At 35.7% G+C, this 23,235-nt stretch overlaps 1 protein-coding gene across 1 annotated transcript in view; it reads right to left on the bottom strand.

The window, feature by feature from the left end:
• The window catches only part of LOC140448876 (otoferlin-like), a 576,219-nt gene that overhangs the window by 87,385 nt on the left and 465,599 nt on the right, over positions 1–23,235 (bottom strand). Inside the window, exon 15 of the mRNA XM_072542001.1 lies at positions 8,731–8,928. Coding sequence (XP_072398102.1) covers positions 8,731–8,928 — 198 coding nt within the window. The remainder of the gene's footprint in view (positions 1–8,730; positions 8,929–23,235) is intronic.

The raw sequence follows: 23,235 nt of genomic DNA, 5'->3' as shown, positions 1-23,235 counted from the left end.
ATTGTTAGTTAGGGATAACAGCAATCAATTATCTTTAGATACCTTAGATTATGATAACGAAAAGACTGCTATTAAAAATTCTTTCGATAAGATTTCAAAGTTAGTTGAAGAGTTTGAAGGTTCTTCAACAGATTCTTGTTTTCGCCAAGTCAAATCACCACTTATTCATTTGTTAGGTAGAATAGATCGTCTCCCTATTCCCGAGCCTTATTCTGAGGAATCTATTTCTTTTCGAAATGAATCTAATGCTACCTGTTTGTTATTGGAGCAAGAGATGAATGATAAAGTCATTCCTTTAGCTTCTAGTCCTTCTTCTATCGAGTATGTCTCTCCTGCTGCTCCGCAGATAATACATGTTTCTACTCCCGATTCAAATATCTCCCAATATTCCATATTTAAATAGAATGTTAAATTTAATGGTGATCCCAGGACTGTGTTTGATTTTATTGAACGAGTTAATGAGTTATCTGAATCCCGTAATGTCCCGAAAGATATTTTATTTAATTCGGCTATTGAATTTTTCTCTGGCGATGCCGCGGTGTGGTTTCGCAGTATTAAGTCATCAATAAGTTCTTGGGATGGACTTGTTGAAGTTCTTAAATCCACTTTTTTATCTCCCGATTTCGACGAAGATCTTTGGGTTCAAATCAAAGGTCGCAAACAAAAACGTAGCGAGTCTATCGTAATTTTCGCCGCGCAAATGCTATCGCTTTTTAATCGTTTATCTCGCGAAGCATCCGAATCCACAAAGTTAAGGATTATTCGTAAAAATATCTTACCTGAGAATATTTCTCATGTCATTTTAAAAGACATTAATACCGTGAGTGAACTAACTCAAATTGTTAAGAAGTTGGAAGATGCTAACCCTTCATTGTCGGCCAAGTTCTTCCAAAATTCTAAAATCTCTGTTGTCGAGACTGATACTCCTCAGTCGAAGCGTCATTCTCACAACAATGCCTCAAATGCCATATCTTCTCCATCTGCCTCTAATCACGTATCTAATTCATCTAATTCGAATGATAAAAACACTTCGAAAGTAGCTACCTGTTGGAATTGTCAAAAAACAGGTCATATCTATCCCGTCCGTAAAAAGGAACGACAGCACAAGTTCTGTTACAAGTGTGGTAATGCTAATGTGACTGTCCATACCTGTAAAAAATGCCGCATGCCTTCAAAAAACTAGTTCGTCGAGTTTGTTCTGTCGGTGCAATCTCGTTATCTTTCCGTCCCAATAAATCCGACGTTAGAATTCAAAATAAATGGAAACAGTGGTTAAAAACCGTCAAATATTTTTATCGTAATAGTGTTACTAAAATTGCCGCCCCAAAGGCTATCTCCGAAAAACCACAACTTTCTTATCTGGAAGTCGACAAGGACCGAATTGATCCTTGGTTTGATGATTTTCGCTCTAAGATTTTATCAGAGCCCAATAAATATCCTCAGTGGAAAGTAGAGGATGATTTTGTTTTTAAATTAATTCCTTCCGAATTACCTGTTTCCACTAATAATAAAGAGTGGAAAATTTTAGTACCGAAACCCCAAAGAAATAATATTATCACTTCTTGTCACGATCCCCCTACCTGTGCCCATCTTGGCTATTTCAAAACTTTAAATCGTATTTAAGAGTTGGCCCAATATTATTGGCCCAAAATGCGGAAAGATGTACTTCGTTTTGTTAGGACTTGTAAAATCTGTGGAGCTCAAAAGATGTCGACTTTGGCTCCCATGGGTTTAATGGGACGAGAAAAATCCGCTAGGTTCCCTTGGCAAATAATTGCCGTAGATCTTATTGGTCCGCTTCCTCGCTCAAAAAGAGGATACACTTTTCTTCTTGTTGTTACCGACTGGTTTTCGAAATTTACGTTGATTCATCCTTTGCGGAAAGCTACCACGCAAAATATCAATAATTTTCTTGAAAATGACGTTTTTCTTATGTTCGGTGTCCCTCAATTTCTTATATGTGATAACGCCCGAAATCTTAATAATTCTTCGTTAAAGAATTTATGTAGTAAGTATAAGGTCCAAAAAATGTGGTTTAATGCTGTCTATTCGCCTCAGTGCAACTTTGTTGAACGTAGCAATAAAACCATAGGAACTGCTATCAGGTGTTATATTAAAGATCATTCCGATTGGGATAAAGAACTTCCAAAAATCCGTCAAGCTATAAATATCGCTAGACATGAAGTCACTAAATATAGCCCATCTTTCCTTAATTTTGCCAGGTATGTCCCTATTGCCGGTAACTATTACTCTTTATCTGCCGATAATTTGCTATCTACCGTTACTTCAGAGCAACATGACAAATATGTTTCTGAAATACGAGGGTTAAGTGAAGTATTTGATGAAATACAACTTAATCTGAATAATGCGTACCAACGCAATGCTAAAACGTATAGCTTACGGCGACGCGATGTTCAATTTCACGTCGGTGATACAGTTTGGCGACGAAATGAGGTTCTATCAAAAGCCGTCGATCAGTTTATGGCTAAGTTAGCACCCAAATATATCTTATGTACGGTAGTCAAAAAGCTGTCTCCCCTTGTATATACACTGAGAAATCCCGATGGTTCAAATGCTGGGAACTGGCATATTAAAGATTTGAAACCATATCTCGATGATCCTGATAATTCGTCAGGTGATGATGAATCCGATCAGGATTAGTTTGTTTTTTTATCATATAACATTATCTACCGTCCTATCTATATATTCATATATATGAATATTTTTCTCTTCTATCTTCTCTCGTCAACCTCTTTGATTGCCCACCAGAAGTCACATATCTTTGAGTACGGTTAGGTGAAAAATATCACCATACCGTTATCTATTAGATCGGCTAGTGAGATAATTACTCGCTGGTCTCTAGTATCTTACCTATAAGTAAAAAATCACTTGAATTATCTTTGAGCCAAAACTCATTACCTTACCGATAAGTGAAAAATCACTTAAATTATCTTTGGGTAAAACTCATTACCTTACCGATAAGTGAAAAGTCACTTAAATTACCTTTGAGTAAAGTTTAATTTATCTTTGCTCGCTATCTTATCTTATCTTCTTAGCTATCTTATTTAGGTGGAAAACCACTTAAAATTATCTGTGCGAAAGCTCATTACCTGGTCAGTACGCGAAAAATCATTTGCTTACTGCACCGTTAAAGTGTAATAACTTTAATTACGTTATTATACTTTTATTACCTATATAGTAGTTATAGTAACTCCTTCATTATCTAGTATAAGTTTTTTTATTTGTATAAAAAACTGATACTCAATCCTTTATGGATTTATTGACCCCGAACGGCGATAAATTACTTTTGCTCTGTCATACAGCCAGTGATAAATCAAGCTACCATGGTGAATCATGAGAATGAAATTCTCGACGCAAACTCTTTTTTTTCTTTTTCTTCTATATTTCGGAATCTGTTTTGACCTTACTAGTTGTCACGAGAGGAACGGCTAGGATGATCTGGGATTCGTCCGCTAGGGACCTGTTGAGCTTTTAAGGAAGACAAACACATTCCTCTTAATTCTTCTTACCCTTTCATTCTTTTAGTACTCATGTTGTCTACAAACCCCTTTCCCTGATATGACTTAGAAGTTTTCGTTATGTCAACTTCGACCCGATTGTGACTTTACCGATTGCGACTTTACCGATTGTGACCCTAAATTAAATTTAGGCGTGTAATACGCGAAGCTATCAACTGACAACCAGGTACTTAATTTCTTTTTTTCTTCTTCTACTCTTATTAATGCTAGTTGAGTTTTATTTAATTCTTTTTGACTTTCACTTTGGCATATGCTTTCCATTGTGATTAGGATTTTATCCAGTGTTGTTATTTAAGCCATTTCGATATCTTGTTTTTAATTGGAGATTCCCTAAAAATATCTCGTTCTCTAATTTATCTTAACGAATTACTGATGAGTACTGATCTCGATGTTACATATCTCTTAAATAGGCATTTCTTTTGTATCGAGGTTTACCTTAAATGATTTTATTATCTTAACGTTTGGTTACATCATTTCTTAATGATGTTAACGTCTCTTATATCTTGTACTTCTTTTCGATGTACGTCCTTCGAATCGTTTGAAGGGTATATAAAAAAAAAATGTATCCTTAACTTTTGATCGGAAACCGTTTTCTTTCTTCTTCTTCACCAGTTTCCACTCTTGGGAGGGGGATGTGTAACATTTTTTTATATAATTAAAATATTAATTATTTTTATTCCTTTTACTCCCATGATGATACGCTCATGTTCGGTTTACCATCTTCAAAATTTTATTGAATGCCCGAGATTTCCCTGCGTCCGAAAGGTTTTTAATCCTTTCCGTCTTAAGCCGGAGTATGAAAGGAAATAATGCTTTTCGGTAAAGGCGGGTCTTTTATGATAGATTTGTAAATATTCCGAAGGCTCGTATAGTAATTTTTCTGTAAAGACCCAATCTCGGGATTTCATATTTTATCACGTGCCAACTTACCTCGAACTTTCCGATAGCCGTTATAACCTTATCTTCTTAGAAATAGATACAGGCTGGCCTATCATTTGGGGGGGGGGGGGACATACCCTCACCTTTTCTTGGGTAGTTTGGTAAAATTTTAGAGGAACCAAGTTAGTTACCGGTGGGCATTCGTCGAGTTAAGACGCTTAGCTCACATTATCTTATCTGCTACCTTACCGTCTTTGTGCATTTTCTTTATAAGTGTGTATACACTTGTTTATTAGAGTTTTGTTTATCTTACACTATATTAGATTAAGTATAGTTGTAAAGCACCTTTAAGGGTAATTAAATTCAGTGTTTAATACAAGTATAGTATTAACTTCAGTGACTTAAAGTAGCAGTCGTCAGGAATTACCGTAAGTTACTCTAATCTAAGTATCTCCACTTATCTTGGCGAGTAACATGGTATGGCATCATATCATCTTCCATTATCTGGACGTACCTAAAGTTCATACAAGTCTTCAAATGTAGTTGAGAGTAACTACTGAATTTTGCATTAAATTTAAAGAACAGTCAGTATTTTGTTACGAACCAAATTCCGTCAACTCAGTTTATCATTAAATAATAGTGCGAGATAGCAAATCGACTAAACCAAGTGCGATTTGGTTAAATTATTATGTTTCATTTCTGTAACCTTTCTGTATTTTTGTAAACTTAGATTTTATTAATTTTTGTTATCTTTTGTGGTTGTTATAATTTTTATTCATTTTTTTTGTTGTTATATCTCGAGATACGCCAAAACTTTATTTGTGCATGATTGATTATATATCTTTGTAAAGGTATTTTCTAATTATATTTCTGCTTATTTTTATATGTATACCACCATTTCATAGTTGTTGGTGTATTTTTATTACTTGTGTTGCATTCAGCAGCGTCATAATTTTGTTTTTGAATATATTGTTATTGTTTTATGTATGTATTTTATTTGTCGACTCCTAACAAAGTTCGCTGATATATTTGATTTTTACCTTTAAATATAACTATACCTTTGACCAGTAGAAAGATCAGGCTGATTAAGTTTCGTAGGTAAGTAAGTGTAATACCCTATATATTTATTTTTTGTTTATGTAGAGTGTTGACCAAATTTATTGAATAACTAACTGTTGATATCTTTTCTTGGGTTTGATCTGTGAACCTAAATATCTTTCCTTATCTCTTTTCTTTTCTAAGGTTTCTTAATTTTCTCCTTAAACCCCAAAAAATTAAGTGGCACCCTGTTCCCTATCTTATCTTATCTTTGGTAATTTTACCCATCTATCTTTTTGTTTATTTCTGTGTCTTTTCCAATATCTCTTATCGTATCTTTACTTATTTCGTCCGTTGGACCCATTCCTGGTTCCAAAAGCTAGTTTCGAACCCACGACTCGCTCTTCACCAACCATCTGGCTGCCGTCCGCAGTGTCTCCATTGGTGACCTTTCTAGCACCATCCAAAAAAGGTTTCCGAGGTTACAGTATCTATCAAAGACTCTGTTTTTAATGTATAATTCATACTGATTTATTCCTATTATTGTACATTTGTTCCTATTACTTAATGGTCTTGAGGTTTCTACAAGATAAAAATTGTTGCATTTACAAGGTATTCTGTAAGTACAGTAATTTGATCTCCTCTGTGGGTTGTTGAGTTTTTTTTGGAAACAATATGTTTGTTGGTTATTTTAAATGTTATTGTGATAATGTTATTTTTCCTATTCTTTTTAATTTTTCTGATAAGCCTTTTACAAACATATGGCATTATTGTTATCTTCGAATCTCTTTTTGTGAGCACTTCTGAATCGTTTTTTTGGTGTTTTTTTTTTGTTTCCTTTCTTCAATCTTGTAAAATTTCTTGTCTGTAGATAAACTTTTTTTGTGCAAAAACTTTGTTAGTAGGTTTTTTCTTTCTGAAGTGCATTTTTGTTGGAGCAGGGGTTTGGTTGTTATTATACAGTGATTTGATAACTCTCTTTTTCATATTAATTTATGTTATGGTTTGAGTGATAATGTAAAATTTCCTTATCCTTCCCCCACCCCTACCCACAAAAATGTCATTGTTCGTTTTTATTTTTTTTTTCGGTGAGCTGCAATCAATTTAATACTTCAAAAAATTCACACTTATAGTTAAGGCTTTTACAAAACTTTTTTGTAAGGCATATTTTTATAGATCCGTATGTTGAGTGTACATAATCTAAAAATGCATTTTTTTTCGAAAAAAAGAGTATAGCTGTTTTTGGAGACGGCTGCTTTATGTATTTGATCAAAAAATATATCTCTGATATTTTTCCAAATTCTGTATTACCTTAAAAAGCCTGAAACTGTGTTTTACGAGTTTTTGGAAATTATACACATTGTATAGACTTCAAAATAGATCAAATCAAGGTGTTTTTATAGGTTATATAAAATTGGAAGTGAAATTTCTATTCATTTTTACATTATGTACACTTTACGTATTGATCGATAAAAAATAAGTTTTAATAAAGCCTTAACTATGCGGGTGATTTAAAAAAAAAATTAAATTTATTGCAAACCACCGAAAAAATAAATAAAAACGAAGAAATAACGTTTTTGGGGTGCAACGTGGGGCTGGCGGGCTAAATTTGCGTCTTATTTTTTTATTTACATAAAACGTAAAAAATAAAAAAAATTATTCAGGTTGTAGCGATTTTAAAAATCATGATTGATTCCCCAAAAACTCACAAAAATCTTCAAAAACCGTGAAAAAACATGTTTTTTTTTTGGGATATTAAAGATGTTTCGCCCAATTTTTGAATATTCTACAAGACTGAGTTACTTCAAATTATGTAAACCCCATAAAAAATTTGATTTGTTCGTCTCTGATTTTGAAGTCTACAAAATGGGGAAAATTCCCAAAAACTCCTAAAAAACCAGTTTTTCGGATTTTTAAAGGTGGCGTACATGGCGTTAAAATCAAAATAAAAATAATTATAAAATTGAGTCTTATTTTTTAATCACATAGAACGTAAACAAATGAAAAAAATTGAATTCTGGGAGTGAGAGCATTTTGCCCATCTTAACGGGGTACCCTTTCAGTTCATTGGTTTGGCGAAACTTGGGTCCACAGGCGCACAAAATTAAACTCACACATGAGCTGAATTTAAAAGACCATAAACAACGAAGTGATTTCGGTAGCTGGGTTTTGGGGCAGTTGAAAACTGACTCTAATTTTCATAGAAAAATCATCTTCATCGATGAAGCCAATTTTTGGAAAAATAGGTGCGCTAACAAACAAAATTGTCATAGTTAAACCGATGCCGATCCATATGAGATCCAAGAGCGATTAATGCATCCCGAAAAAGTCATTGTTTGGTGTGGATTTTGGGCTGGAGGCGTCATCGGCCCATACTTCTTTGAAAACGATGTTGACTAGGCAATCACGTTCAACGGCCAGCGCCATGGGTTGATGACTACCAACTTATTTTGGCGTGAATTTAGTTTTAAAAGGACGTGCGCTACGTGCTACATAGCTCATTCCACCTTGGGCATTCTGCACAAGCGATTTGAGAGCATAGTCATCTCGTGGGGAGGATACGTGGAGTGTGGGGTTTTCGTAAGTTACAGTTTTGTGCTAATAAGCCATAAATCACAGCGGTCCTTAAATCCAACATAACACATTGGTCATGGCATGAGTTAGCCGGATTTATGCGCCAGAATTAGGGAAAATTGGATGTTTCGGATGCGCGCCACCCAGAAAAGCCGCGGAGGACAGTTGAATGATAGCGTAGAGAGGCCTTTCAATCGAATAACGAATTTCGATGATATCTTACATATAGTTTGTTTTAATTTAAATTTAAAGATAGGAAGCGCCTAATTAAAAATGCTATATTTCAATTGTAGTTCACTTGAAAAAATAGCCATATTATTTTCTAAATTAAATTGACTGGGTTTTCATTTCAACAGAATATTTAAGTAACGTGTGTAACACATACTTAATCCGTTAGTAGTGGTAAAAATAAACATTTATGATCAAAATTGTTCTCTAATATATAATGTTAGATTGTTATATATCAAAACGGTACATTATAATTGTTATATCTCTTGCATCAATTTTGGGGGTAAAATGTCATTTAAAATGCAAAAAAATCAATATTTAAAAGGACCAAATTTTATGTATGAATTACAGAATTAAATTTTGTGTATGAATTTATCAATTAATACGATGCTGACAGTTAATGTTAATTTGTTTTAAGCTGTATAATGTATCATAGCTATATATTGGCCGTAAAGTTTGTAAATTAACTTACTATTTCCCTCTGGCATAATTTAATATGCTCTTTATCAAGTTTAGTTTTGCCCGTTCCAGGGCCTGTAAGAGACGCCTTACATATTGTAACATATTTTCCACATATAACCGAAAGATCTTCTAAAACTTGCTTAAATTGAATTTCCACATTCGAATCATCAGCCTCTAATGCTGATGTTACCTCAGAGAGGGCATCTTCCTAAAAAATAAACATATATTTAAAATATATAAATAGAAATAAAATTATTTTAAAATATTGTTTTTAGTTAATAAATGTGAGACAAAAAATAATTTTCAGCAGTTTCAATTTTTCTATGTGTCAATATGTTTATGATTAGTTATAGACAAGGTAAATGTATCAGTAATTTTAACAGCTCCATAAGTGGAAAGCATATGGATGAGCTCCAAATGACTTTCTTTGACTGGTTCGACAAAAAAACTTTCTTAGCGGACATTAAATATTATATTCAGGGTTATCATCAGCTTATTAATTGCTGCTTGGAAAATATATGCTGATCTGTTGTTTGTGGATATCACTCATTATTATGTCTTCCTGGACGTCTCTTTTAATATGTAAGAGACGTTAAGTTTTTAGTCTTAATTATCATAATAACATTACATAATTTGTCTATGCAACTAATCACTAATATTCTTTTTTAGCACCATAGCTGGAAAATTTAAAATTTCTTAAACATGTCGTCTGTTGTGGTATGCATGCATGTCTAATCCATAAAGTACTACCTATAAAAAATACACCAACAATTTCGTATTCTATTATTGGCTTTACAATGTAACATCTAATTTTCAAAAACTATTTGTAATTTGTTTATTTGCTACCAAATTAAATTTGTTTATTGGATTTTTCAACATATTTTTCAATTTAACGTTTGAAAAACTTTTACGAGAAATTTTCTTGTGGCATTTTAAAGTAATTACTATTTAAATGGGAATAAGCCACAATTAAAGGTTAAAGTAAGTTTATTGACGTTTCAATTTCCACTTCAAAAATCGTTCTCAAAATACAAACATTAGTAAATTATAAATTTACTAAATTATAAATTTACTAATGTTTGTATTTTGAGAACGATTTCCGAAGTGGAGATTAAAACGTCAATAAACTTAATTTAACCTTTAATTGTGGCTTATTTCCATTTAAATAGTAATTATTTTACGATAAAGTAATCTTTATTCCGGTTTTTAAGCAAACCCGCTTATCTGGTAAGGATCTATGGAGGAGTAACACCGAGTTGCAAGCTCTCATCAGGTACCGTAAAGTTCAACCATAGGTCAATCCGATACACGTATTCTAGTATAAGTAGTATATTCATTTAGATTTTTAAACTAATATTTTAGGCCAGAACCTGAACCATCGTCCGAATTGATAGTGATTCATATTCAATCGATTTTTGGTCAAAACATTTTTTTTTGTCCATTTCTATATCAAATCGCTATAAAATTTGGTTAAAAAATCCGCCAGATGGCGTTGCGTCAGATAATGATAGATTCGCGACTTTGCGTAGCAGAAGATATATTCTAATTTATTGCGCAATACGCCAGTCGTCAAGCCAGCCAAACATTAAGGTGAAAGATTACCCGTCATGTAAGTTAAACTAAATTATCTCACAGTAGTACCTTCTTTTATCATCCTAGAACTGAATTATTGGCAGATAATCTGGTTTACATTTAATATTGATTAATATTAATGCGGTGACATCTGCTTAAACTGGCATATAAACCAAAATGCCTGTTTTCTGTTAAATCGTCTCCCAGAACATAATTTTAAAGCTAACTTAAACGGAATTAGGTGTCAATAATTCAGTTTAAGTGATTTAAAAACAGCTTTTTAAGCGATATTTTAGAAGATATGTTGGTTTATTCTAAACTAATGCAGTAGCATAAGCGGCATTTTGATACGCCACTTAATTTTATTTATATTCTAATACGTCCTATTGCTTTGAGCAGAGATATACATAAACAACATGATTGTATCGAAAAACCGTTTTTTTTTCCTTGGTGTAAAGGTTTGAAATCGGTTTTATTACGACAATGAAGATTTTAAAAAAGACATGTTTTTTCTACACACTTAGGACAAATAAAAAAAGAAATATATTTTTTAAAGTGTGTGAAAAATTTAATTCTTAACTGAGCACTTTTGGTTTTCAAAGTCATCCTCAGAGCTACAGTCAAGTTTATAAAGTATTGCTCTGTGGATGGCTTTATAAGACGAAGGGGCTCAGCTAGAAATTAAATTCGTTACACACTTCAAAAATATTTTTTTTTTCCGTTCTTTCATTCAACAAAGATTTTCTTCATAAACAATTAATCAGTTCTTCATATACTCTGTATCAATATATAGTAAAAAATAAACAAAAAAAGCCCGGAAGAAGGGGAAAAATTCGTGTCTGCAAAAAAATTAAAAAAAACTTTGACCTCTCCGATAGAACAATACGTATGACTTTCGAAAAATCAGACATAAATATAACTGTGCTGAGTGTAGAAATGAGAGACAAACATGAAAAATCGAAAATTGGCTGAAGAACTCGTAAATAATGCAAAAGTTTACATAGACTAAATGTCAAGGATTCCACATCATTATTTTAGGTCTGAAAGTTCACGGGAGTATATTGGTAGTGGTAAATCCATCGCCTGACTTCACAAGGATTACCCAAAAGAAACGAAGGAGATAAACGCACCAGAAGTCAAATACTGCCAATACTTAGCTACTTTTCAATTATACAGCTAGTGTCTATAAACCAAAAAAGTACCAATGCGAAGTTTATCTAATTTACAATTATACAACAAATACTTGTGTGGAATATTAAAAATTTTATTTTGGAAAACGACTTGTCCAGACAAGAAAAGGAGAATGACAACTGACAAACAAATAATTGATTATACTTTCGTTGCAGTCTACGACCTTCAGACAGTGCTTTCTTGTCCACAGAGGAAACTTCATCCGTTTATTACATATCTAAACTAGCCGTTTGTACCTGTATGTTTGAGGAACTAAAAGGAGAGAAAATTATGCAATGCTACACCCGGGATGAATTAGAAAGAAAAAGAGGGGTCATAGAAATTGCAAGCTGTGTGCTCAAATATTTGCATTGCATAAATGACAAAGGGGACAATGTGAATAATGTAATATTTTATAGTGACAACTGTTCGAGAAGCTAGTGGCGCAGGCACTTGTTTTTTATTAAGGCGAAGAGCGGATGTTATTTTGTTACTAGCTTAAACCGCAGAGAGACTGATTTTATAGGCCTCTCTCGGAGGGCTATAATAAATAGCATTCCGTTGAAAAATACGGGATATCTGTATGGTGTCGACAGGGATGACACTGTAAGACCTAGTTTTGAATCTAGGTCGGACAGCAACGGCCCCTGCGTCTACAGAGCGAGAAACGGCAAGAGGCACCCCCCTGGAAACAGGAGTGAACAACCGCGTCAGGGCCGGGAAGGTACCCAGAATCCACTCGATACGTATCGGGGGGAAAAACAAAAAAACCGCAATCGTCAAAATAGACAGCTCCCAAATGTCGTCGGTTTCAGCTGAAACCACCGAGCTTCCAGCTCAAGTCGTTGTACACCCCGCCCTTTCACCCAATGTAGAGTCAGAGTATGTATCGGACGATACAGCTCCAGATTCAATTCCACATATCCCTCCATCCATTTCGGAGCAATCTGAAATGGCCACCCTAGACCGATTGTTCGATGACGAATACAGCAATGATGCGGTTGACCTTTAGTCAATCAATTCTAACACAGCTATTGCTAATACCGACGATAATTCCACCGCGGATTTTAATAAAAAACGCTCAGTCTTCGAAAAAACCAACGTATACAATGTTCGTCGCAGAGAGGACGGGAAGGCTCCCATCAAAAGACCGTGTTATAGCCCGGAACAAAATCCTGAGGAAAAAGACGTCGCAACTCAGATGCAACTTCTCATCCAAAAAATGGATGACATGCAGAGGAGCCATAACAGGCAAATTGAGGCTTTGATGGAACAACTATCAGAACTCCGCAAAGAAATTAAAACCAAGAACCGCGAAAATAAAGAGTTAGTTGCGCGAATAGTGCAACTAACGGAGAAAAAGGAGGGGGAGCCTAAGGTTCCCGCAAAGCGCACGCACGAGGCAAGTGCCAGCAGGCACAATGAAATGAGATTAAAGCTCGTCCCGATGACGAGATTAAAGCTCGTCAAGCCAAAAGAGCCCAGAAGAAAAGCGAAAACACACAAACAAAGCCCAGTACAAGCAAAAGTACTACAAACAGCGAACCAGTGGTAGCCGCTGACAAACAAGCCAAATTGCCAAAACCACCGGCAATAATCTTGAAAACTGTAGGAGAAAGCCAAAATATCCTGCGCAAAGCGGCAGAGAAAGCCATCTCATCAGACAACAAATTTGCAAAATCTGGACGATCTGTAGTAATACAGACCAAAAGCAGAGAGGGGTACCTAGAGATGGTGAAAATACTGGAAAATCACAAACCGGCTGTCGACTTCATAGCGTACCCTATCGACACACCGAAGACGAAAAGACTTGTAATCAGAGGATTACAAGTCAACATGGACCTAAAAACAATTGCGGAAGCAATTGAAGACAAAGGCATTGACCTTATCAAAATTGAGACAGTCAGATCACTGAGAGAGGGGAAAAAACTCCTACCTCTCTACAAAATCACTGTTCCGGAAGAGGAAAGAGAAAAAGTGAGAAAAATAAACAACCTCTGCTACCTCCGAATAAGAGTAGAAGATGAAACTAGACAGAAATCCGCTCTACAATGTTACAACTGCCAAAACTTTTACCATGGATCTAGTGCCTGCCACTGTGCCTCGCGTTACGTGAAATGCGGAGAACACCACCGATCATCAGACTACCAGAAGGACAAAGAAACAGCAACCAAATGTGCCAACTGTGCCAAATGTGCCAACTGTGGAGAGGCACACAGCCAGCTACAGAGGGTGCTCAAAAGCACCAAAAAGGAAAACCAAAGCAACAACTACTCCTAAATTCAGAGATGCACCAAGTGCACCCACCACCCGGCCTAACGTAAGTTATGCCGCAGCGACAAAAGCAGCTGAACCTCCAAAAGCTGCTCCTGTAGCACAAATGAGCGCTTCCACCGACAGCGATAAACTTATCGCTGCCATGAACAGCCAGCTAAGAGCATTCACAGATCACTTCTCGGGAATGTTCGAGAAAATCACACTTGTCCTCGATGCGATGAACAGATGTAGAAACGAATAATGCCAGAACAGTTGGACGAACTAAAGATCGGATCGTGGAATTCGGGCGGGATCCGTTCGAAAATTAACATTCTTGACGAGATTACCAACAGACTCGCTATAGATGTCATGGCCTTACAAGAGACTAGACTAGTCGAGAGAATTAAAACAAAAATTCCTGGTTATGTCATCTATAGAGAAGTTCGTACTTCGCGCTCAGGTGGCACGGCCATTATGGTAAGAGGGCAAATAGACCACCATCTAGTGCCCACACCACTTGGCCTGGTCACCATGGAAGCGACAATAGTTCGAATCGTCATGGCTAACGAGACGCTGAAAATAGTTTCGGCGTACGTTAGACCACATGATCCGGTACTAAATGAAGATCTCGATCTAATATTAGATTCAGACGAACCGACGATAATTATCGGCGATCTGAACGCTAGATCGCCCAACTGGTTTGACCGACGCACGAATGTTAACGGTAGACGACTCTGTGCCTATCTCGAAAACAAAAATAACACCATAGTAACGGGTCCCACAGACCCAACATGCTTCCATGGAGAACTTCCGTCACACATCGACATAGCAATTCTGCACAACATAGGGCAACAACACGAAATACAATCTGTAAATGAAGGCGATTCCACGCATAATGTAATCGTCATGACCCTAGGCGCAGTGGAACTAAATCCACTACAGCCCCACCAAATAAAGAAAATTAACTGGCCTAACTTCAGAAGAGTAGTAAGCGAAAATATTGGAGCAATTCCAATAATCAACAATATAGAAGAACTAGAAGAAAGTATTACAAAACTAGAGCAAACAATGCTAAATGCCATCGATGTCAGCACAAAAACAGAAAATAAAATAACGCAAAAAGGCAGATTTAAAGAAATTTCAAATGAGCTAAAAGATCTCATTAAAAAAATAGAAAAAGAAGAAGAGCGCAAAAAACAAGAAATCAAGAAGGCAAAAGAATTGCTAATGAATTAGACAGAGAAGTCAAAAGAACACTAAATGAGCACAGAAGCGAGCACTGGGACAATTTTATCCAAGAGCTAAATCCAAATCAATCCGCATTCTGGAAAGTATCAAAAATACTCAGGAAAGGCAAAAAACCTATACCGCCCCTACACGGAACAAACAGTAGAGTATTTACCGAACAGGAAAAAGCTGAAGTAATGCGAGAGACACTCGAAACCAACAACATGCAAAACTTTCACCCGGCAGAAGATCTAGACTTCACGGAGGAAGTAGAAAGAAGCGCTAGACGCTTAAGAAGAAGAAAAGGCATAATAGGCCTAGAACATACAAGCCCGGATGAAATCAAAGAACTAATCAAACTATTAAATCCAAAGAAAGCAGCTGGGCCTGATAAAATCACAAACATGGCAATTAAAAATGTACCAAACAAGACCATAGTGTACATTGCAAACATAATAAATGGAATACTACGACTGAGATACTTTCCAGACAGGTAGAAAGAAGCCGAAGTGATAATGATTGGAAAACCAGGAAAAGACGGGAGCTTTCCACAAAATTACAGACCAATAAGCCTACTTTCATGTCTAAGTAAAATAGCTGAGAGAGTAATCTTAAAATGACTCCAAACAGAGTCTGAAACAATCGGAATGATACCAGAAGCACAGTTCGGCTTCAGATCCAGGCACTCTTGCGAACTACAAGTACTTAGGCTAACGGAATTTATCACCAAAGGATACAATGAGAAAATGTACACCGCTACAGCGTTTCTAGACGTTAGTAAGGCATTTGACAGAGTATGGCACGAAGGCCTTCTCTACAAAATGAGTCAAAATGGATACAGTGAGGCGATGACATGTCTCCTTGCATCATACCTGACAAACCGGAGATTCAGAGTTCGAATAGGGCCTGCCCTGTCCGAAGTCGGAACTCTGGAGGCAGGTGTGCCTCAGGGAGCGGTGTTATCTCCATATCTGTATACCATATACACTGCAGATACACCCAGCGACCATAAAACTCTGCTTAGCCTGTACGCAGACGATACAGCGTTAGCAACAAGTAATAGAAACGTAAATTTTGCAACCAGAGATTTACAACGCTCTCTGAATCGACTATATGCATGGTGTATAAAGTGGAAAATAGCACTAAACCCGGAAAAACACAGGCCGTCATGTTTAGAAAACGAAGACAAATACCCAACATGGAACTAAATCTAGCAAATGAAAACATAGAATGGAGCAATCAAGCTAAATATCCAGGAGTGACCCTTGATCACAAGCTCACATTCACTGAACATGTTAACCAATCAGTACATAAAGCGAAATTAACAAAGATACAACTTGCCTCGTTAATAGGCAGGAAAAGCAAATTAAACTTCTGGACAAAAATAAGGGTAGCAAATAGCATAATCCTTCCAACGCTAACATACGCATCAGCAGCATGGGGACATACATGCAAATCAAATAGGAAGAAATTGCAAGTAGCTCAAAATCAGCTAATCAGAGAAGCACTAAATGTACCGAAATACGTACCTCTACGATACTTATACAGAGATACAAAGCAGAAAAGAATTCTTCACACAATGAACAAAAAAGCATATGACATATTCAATGAGATAAGAAACCACCCCAACAGAAAGCTGCGAGAGCTAACGGATTATGATGCAAACATTAGGACGACACATAGACGGCCTAAACAACAAATAGCTGGATATGTCCCAGTAGCATAAAAGTAAACGTAAAGACTGAGATAGGCACAGACTAGTCAAATACAACGCGGGTTAGAAGTAGGAAAAAAAAAGGTAACAACTGGGGTCTGGCATTTTACCACCAAAAAAAATATATTTAGTTTTAAGCTTTAGTATTAGAATAAAATCCGTTAAACACCTTCTAACTTCGCGAGTTAATTATAGTGACAATGAATAGACCAACATCTATTCATAATTCAAGGATAATTCAAGTGATAATGACCCCTATCACATACATGCATAAGCACGCGGAAAGTACAAAGAGAGCCTTATGCTCTCTTCGTACAGCCAACTTTTTGGCTCAGGCCCTTAAGGCAGGTCTATTTGGGAGACCAGAACGCGACTCTCTGAGCATCGAGGCCATATGCGGCAAGCATGGGCTCGATGGCCAGACCAGTCAGGCGCTCAGCTGGCGAGGAGAACAAATTAATTTTTGCCAAATCGGCAGCTGAGTGACCGAACACACACTTTTCCTGTGCGGAGAGGCATCAGCTTAGGCTGATGCCCCTCCGTGCAGGGCACACACTTTCTAGGGACATCAAGTCCAAAGTAATGCTCATACCAAGTAAATTCAGTAAAGTAACTAGGGAGAAAAGCTTTTAGCTACCCCTTAATTTCAGGTGGCCTAACCACAACCATGTAGATACGGAGGGTGTTGTTCATTACCCAAATCGCCCGACGTAAAGTTCATAAGCCTTCACTGCGTATGTCAGACGTAGTTAAGGGGTGGAGGAAAAACCTGGGGGTCAGATAGGTACCGATCCAGAATGATTAGCTCTTCTGGAGCGTGACCGGTTTGATCTTCGGACATGTGGATCCCACTGACTAGCAGAGGTATACACATGTCACTAGGGGTTGGGTTGAACGCTCCGCGTGTGTGTGTATGTGTTCGAGAAGCCAAAAATCAATTACGTGATCGCCATGTACAAATATACGGTTTCAACATTGGCAAATATAAAATCTATTACACGTAAATTTTTGAATAAACGTCACACCCAAAACTAGGTAGATAAAGGTCATTTAACTACAGAGAAAGAGGTTAAAAGAGCTCTTTGTAGCGAACCAATATACTTGCTATCCCAGTATGCAATAGCAAGGAAAAATACCAAAAAAATTGGCAAAAAAATCGGAGCAAAAACAACGTCATCACGACTTTGTTAAATTCTATAATAAATTAAATTGTCTGAAAGCGAAAATAATTGCATTTTGTTTTGAAAAAATTGTTTGCATTATAAGGATAAAATAAGTTGCAATGTATTTTTAGACAGATAGTTTAGTTCTGATTTCGTAGTGCACTTTTTTCTAAAATAGTGTTCGATTAAGTTACAAAAGATTTTTTTTGGACCTGAATATGGTGATCTAAAAATCATAAATTATTATAACTTAAAGGGTTGTTGTTTAAAACATTGGGAAAGCAATAAATTTCTTACTTATAATGACATTGTAATTTTTTTACTCGCCTGTAATACGTTCCTTATATTGTTGTCACTGTGGCTTAAATGCAAACAGTAATCACATTTTAGTCATAGAGGCATATCTGCATATTTCTCTGGATTTAGTCAATAACCTTGTTATTTGTTAATAATACTTCAACAAGCAAGACTTTTCATAATTTTATCCATGCAAATGAAACTCTAGTGTGAAATAAACGGTCGTAAACGATAAAAAATTAATTGTGAAAATTTGGATAGCTCTGGTGAAAAATGTTCTTGTGCATCTATGCCAGTTTATTTCACCTCTCATCACAAAATATATTGTGATGAGAGGAAATATACATCATTTAGGATAATTCTTTAAAATACGTAACCCAATTAAGGATAACTGTTTTGTAATTGTTGGACAATAATTCGATTACGTAGAAATAAAGCTTAAAAAAAAATAGAGCACATAACAATAAAGATATCCAAGAAATCGTGAAAGGAATAGTTAAAATAGTAAGAATATTGTAAGTTTAACCAATATGTTGTGGCGGTAAAAACTATACGGAGCCACAAAAATACAAATATATGCAATAGTTATCCGACCTATGATTTTTTACGCAAGCAATATCTAATAAAGATACAGAGTTAAATTGGATATATTGGAGCGAAAGATACATATAACAATATACGGAGGTTTAACAGAGGAGAATGTCTAGCAAAGAAGAACTAATAACGAATTAATGCAGATTATGGACAACCAAAAATAACGATACTTGCTAAAATTAACCAAAATAAAAAAAGAAGAATTCCAAACTAATAACAAACATTGAGGCTGTTACAAAAAAAAAGAAGATTTTATCGAAGAAAATGGATAGAGTAGATAAGAGAAGATCTGAAATTTTTGGGGATAGGGGATTGGAAAATCATTGAAGCCTTGGGCCTCTTAAGGCCTGCTGAGCTGAACTACACGTGCTACCAAGGTAAGCTGTGTTGCCAATTCTTTGAAGTTACGGACCGTTAACTTATGACTTGAACATAACTTAAAGACAACAAATAAAAGAGATATCATGTTTTAAATGCACCTTATACATTTATCTAGTGTGGTTATGTGAGCTAAAAGTCATCTACAGAAAGCTTTTCTGGAATATTAGTTTTGTATACTGGGATAGCGCAAAGGAAGAAAAGGAAAGGAAAATAATAGTTGTCGTTTAAGGTTTTAAAAATAGGTAATACCTGTAAGCTGCTACTAAATTTGTAAAATATGCACATACTCCTTGTCGGTCTTTACATTTGGGCTCATAGGTAACTGCAAAAGTTTCATGATATACCTTAAAATCGCGATAACATGTAGTTGGCAAATTGAAATACATAAACTAAAAAAATTTTGTGTTTATAAAGCATAAACTGCCATTCATTATAGTTAAGCTACAGTAAAATTCATTTTACACATTGCGATTAGCACAAAGGACAGAACATAATAATAAACGCAGGATTTATAAAAAAAATCATATGGAGTGGACATGCTATGTAGCTCCATTTACGTTGGATGGTACTAAGAGTTACCATCTCATACCAAAAGTATATAGTAACGTGTATCTGTAAACTATGTAGCAATCTCTAAAATATTTAATAAATGCTTTATCTTATATGAACAAATTTCTGTAACTCGTTTTATAGAGGGCAGAGTATAATGTACCAAAATCATGAATACCCGTCTATTCTTTCTAAATACATGTCTATTCTTAGTTTACGCTACTGTTTATTTTGACCTATATTTGATCTAATCAGGTTGTGACCAACCATCATGTATGACCACCTACCAACACTAGAAGCGAGGACATTAGTGCCAGTCCTATAACCGCAGACAAGTCATTTTTGACCCGTATGACCTATGTCGAAAATGTAAAAGAAAACTTTAAGCAAAATATATTATATTTATTTATATTTATTTTATGATTATTTTAAATGATTTGTTTCCAGAGCACTGTGATTTGATTCCACAACGTGTTCGCTTTTTTTGAGGTTAATCGATTTCACCTGGGATGGCAGCTCGTTTGACAGCAGCTCTAGTCGCTGCGTATTTTTCTGAGAGTTCTTCTCCTAGCTTTAGAATATAATTTCTGCGACTTATTTGCAGTTTATTCAAGGATTTATATAAGATCCATATATTTATTCCAGCTAAGCCCAGTAAATTCTAAAACGTGTGAAGTGGCCAACGCCTAGACGATGCCTTCACTGAATAGTTACATGCTATTTGGCCACTACATCAACACTATATTTTATCACATTATAAAATTCAATAGTTTCTGGTTTCTTTTTCTCAGTGGATGTAATTTGTACATGTATCCGAGTACATTGTACTAAGTATGACCACATTTTTATTGCTTTTGGCCTGATAATCAGTCAATGCGATATCAACTGTCTTTAGAAGTATTGTACTGTCCAAATTTACTTTCGCGTACTTCACACAAACCGGGATTTCACGTCGGTAAAGCTTATTCATAGTACCAAAGAGTACCATTCATAGTACCAAATTGTCACACGTAACATTTTTCTTTTTTAAAATGGTTGCATCAACTATTTTACCACATAATCACCGATATGCTCGTTATTTGGTTTCGCTTCGTCTTTCCCTAAATACGAAAAAGCATTGACAATGTAGTTTGTGCCTTTGTCCAAGGCCATCCCGAATTATTGCCCATATTTATCAAGTTTTGAAGCCATAAACTGAGTAAACCTACACCTACATTTTGATGAAAATAGTTGCTCGTCGACAGTGATATATGGTTCTGGAACGTAGCTGCTTTGCGAATTTGCAATAAAATTGTACCAAATTTTTGACACCAATCCAAACTTGTCGTTTTTTAGTCTCTGCAATCGTGTAGACCTGACATCGAATCTTTGATATTTCATTATTTTTCATAATTTGTCACGTGGCAATACCGCCTTAACAAAAGCATTGCCCCATTTCTCGTACCATAGCGAATTCAAATTTATAACTTCAGCACCTATGGCTCGTCGTACATATATTACAGCTATAAATAATTCTAACGCTTCTACTATTAGAGACCAAGTGTTTGAATGAACTCGGCGTGCTTCTTGAACAGTTGGTGATATGTTTCAAAATTTTATCGTAAATAAGAAGTCGCCAAGCACTGTTACATGTTTCATCGACACGGCGTTTGGCATATGATGTAGGCCCGGAAATATCTTTGAAAACATTTTGATGTGTTCTTCTACCAGCAGATGCATTACATAATGCTTAGATCTTCCAAAATGTACCATCAGGAGCTATAATTTCTGAGCTAATAGGAATTTGAGAAAGAACATCGTAATTACATCCTGCTGCTCTGACCGATGGTTGACTACTGCCACGTCTACTTTCAGCTCTGCTTCGTCGACCACGTCCTCTGCTTTCTTTAGATAGGCTGTCGTTATTCACTAAAAAAATACATTCTACATCAGAACGACAAAATACATAAAAGTACGAAATAGTATATTTGTATAAGATAAGAACATATATCAGACCTTCAACAGCGATACTCCCGGAAAAATCTCATTGCATCAACAAGTTGTTAATGAGTAAAGGGCCGATTATTCATAGACACGACACTTGATAGATGTACTTAATAAAAGTAAAAAAACACGTACTAGCACCTCACTATTTAGTTCAAACTCGACTGAACGACGTGATGGTCGCAAGTCGCAATGGATGATCTGGCGAACGTAAGTATGTTATCCCCTCCATTCAGACGGTATTATGTATTTCGACATTCTATTTCCATTAGTTATAAGTAGTAACACCCTAAACTCCAATATAAATTAGTATGTATCAATTGTAAATAATTTATACTAATATAGATAGTTGGATCTAGTATAACCTATCCGCGCTTTAAGGTATTTTCACAAAAAAACAAAAAATTAGTTATTATAGTAGACATATAGTTTTAAGTATATTATGTACCTGATAATTCACAAAATATCATAATATTTTAAGGCTATAACAAATATAAAATATTTACTGCACAGAGATGAATTTTAAAATGGGTCAAAATTGGAAGGGCCGTGCTTCTAGTGTTAAATGGCGGAAAATAGACACCACTGTGTATACTTGAACTATTTAGAAAAAGCTCTAGATTCTCTGAATAATGCTATGCAGTGTTTCTTCTTTTTCTTACGGTACCATCTTCTATTTAAGTTTGGTAACAATCTTAGCGAATAATCTTGTGCAGATCGAAACAGTGAATGTGAGTCAAAATCAGTCCAATCTTATATTTTTAAACCAGAAGTGTTTATATCTTCCCAGTCCCCTCTTGCCTTATATATTTTCATTTCGGTTATTAATTTCTAAAGCTTTGTTCTATTGTTCTTACCATAAGACCAAGGTAAGCAGTTTTTTTCCTTTTAATGTTAGAAATAAACCCTCTTTCTTAATTAAGTCTTTGAAGAACATCTTTATTCTAAACATGATTGTTTGGGTACCAAACGTGCTACAGGCAACACCAATCAACAATCTAAACCATATTCAGCGGATGGCTTCTCTAAATATAACAGGTGCCATGAAAACAACACGAACTGCTGCAATGAAGTTGGTCATTGACATCACCCTTTTAGACATATGTGTATGTCAAACAGGTGATGCTGGTGACAATAATGCTACTGCGCTCAGCGGACGCAAACCTTGATGTAGGAATGGGACGATTGAGATGTTATTCCTAGAGGGAGGAGCTGAATGCACTACTCCTGCTACAGACAGGCTGCGACTCAAACTTAAGTTTGTTTTAAAACCTACAAAATAAAAACAGGACAGTACAGGATGTCAAACGTGACAAATGCGTATTGCATATACACCGATGGCTCCAAAATAGAAAAATGCGGGATATACTCCAGATCACTGAACCTAAGAATAAAGTGGGGTATTGGCAAAAATGCCAGCGTAGTTCAGACGAAAAAATAGCTGCCAGCGTAGTTCAGATGGAACTACGGTATCTCCATAGCCGTAAAGCAGATAACCCGCAAATTTATAGTCGGGAAAACCATAATAATCTGCACGAACAGTAGACAAGTGCTACTAACTTTGAATCATTAACATCATCATCAGCCCATAGTCATCCACTGCTAAACA

The sequence above is a fragment of the Diabrotica undecimpunctata genome, chromosome 8 (genome assembly GCF_040954645.1).
Source record: "Diabrotica undecimpunctata isolate CICGRU chromosome 8, icDiaUnde3, whole genome shotgun sequence".
NCBI classification, from domain to species: Eukaryota; Metazoa; Arthropoda; class Insecta; order Coleoptera; family Chrysomelidae; genus Diabrotica; species Diabrotica undecimpunctata.
This window is presented reverse-complemented; position numbering and strand designations above follow the sequence as displayed.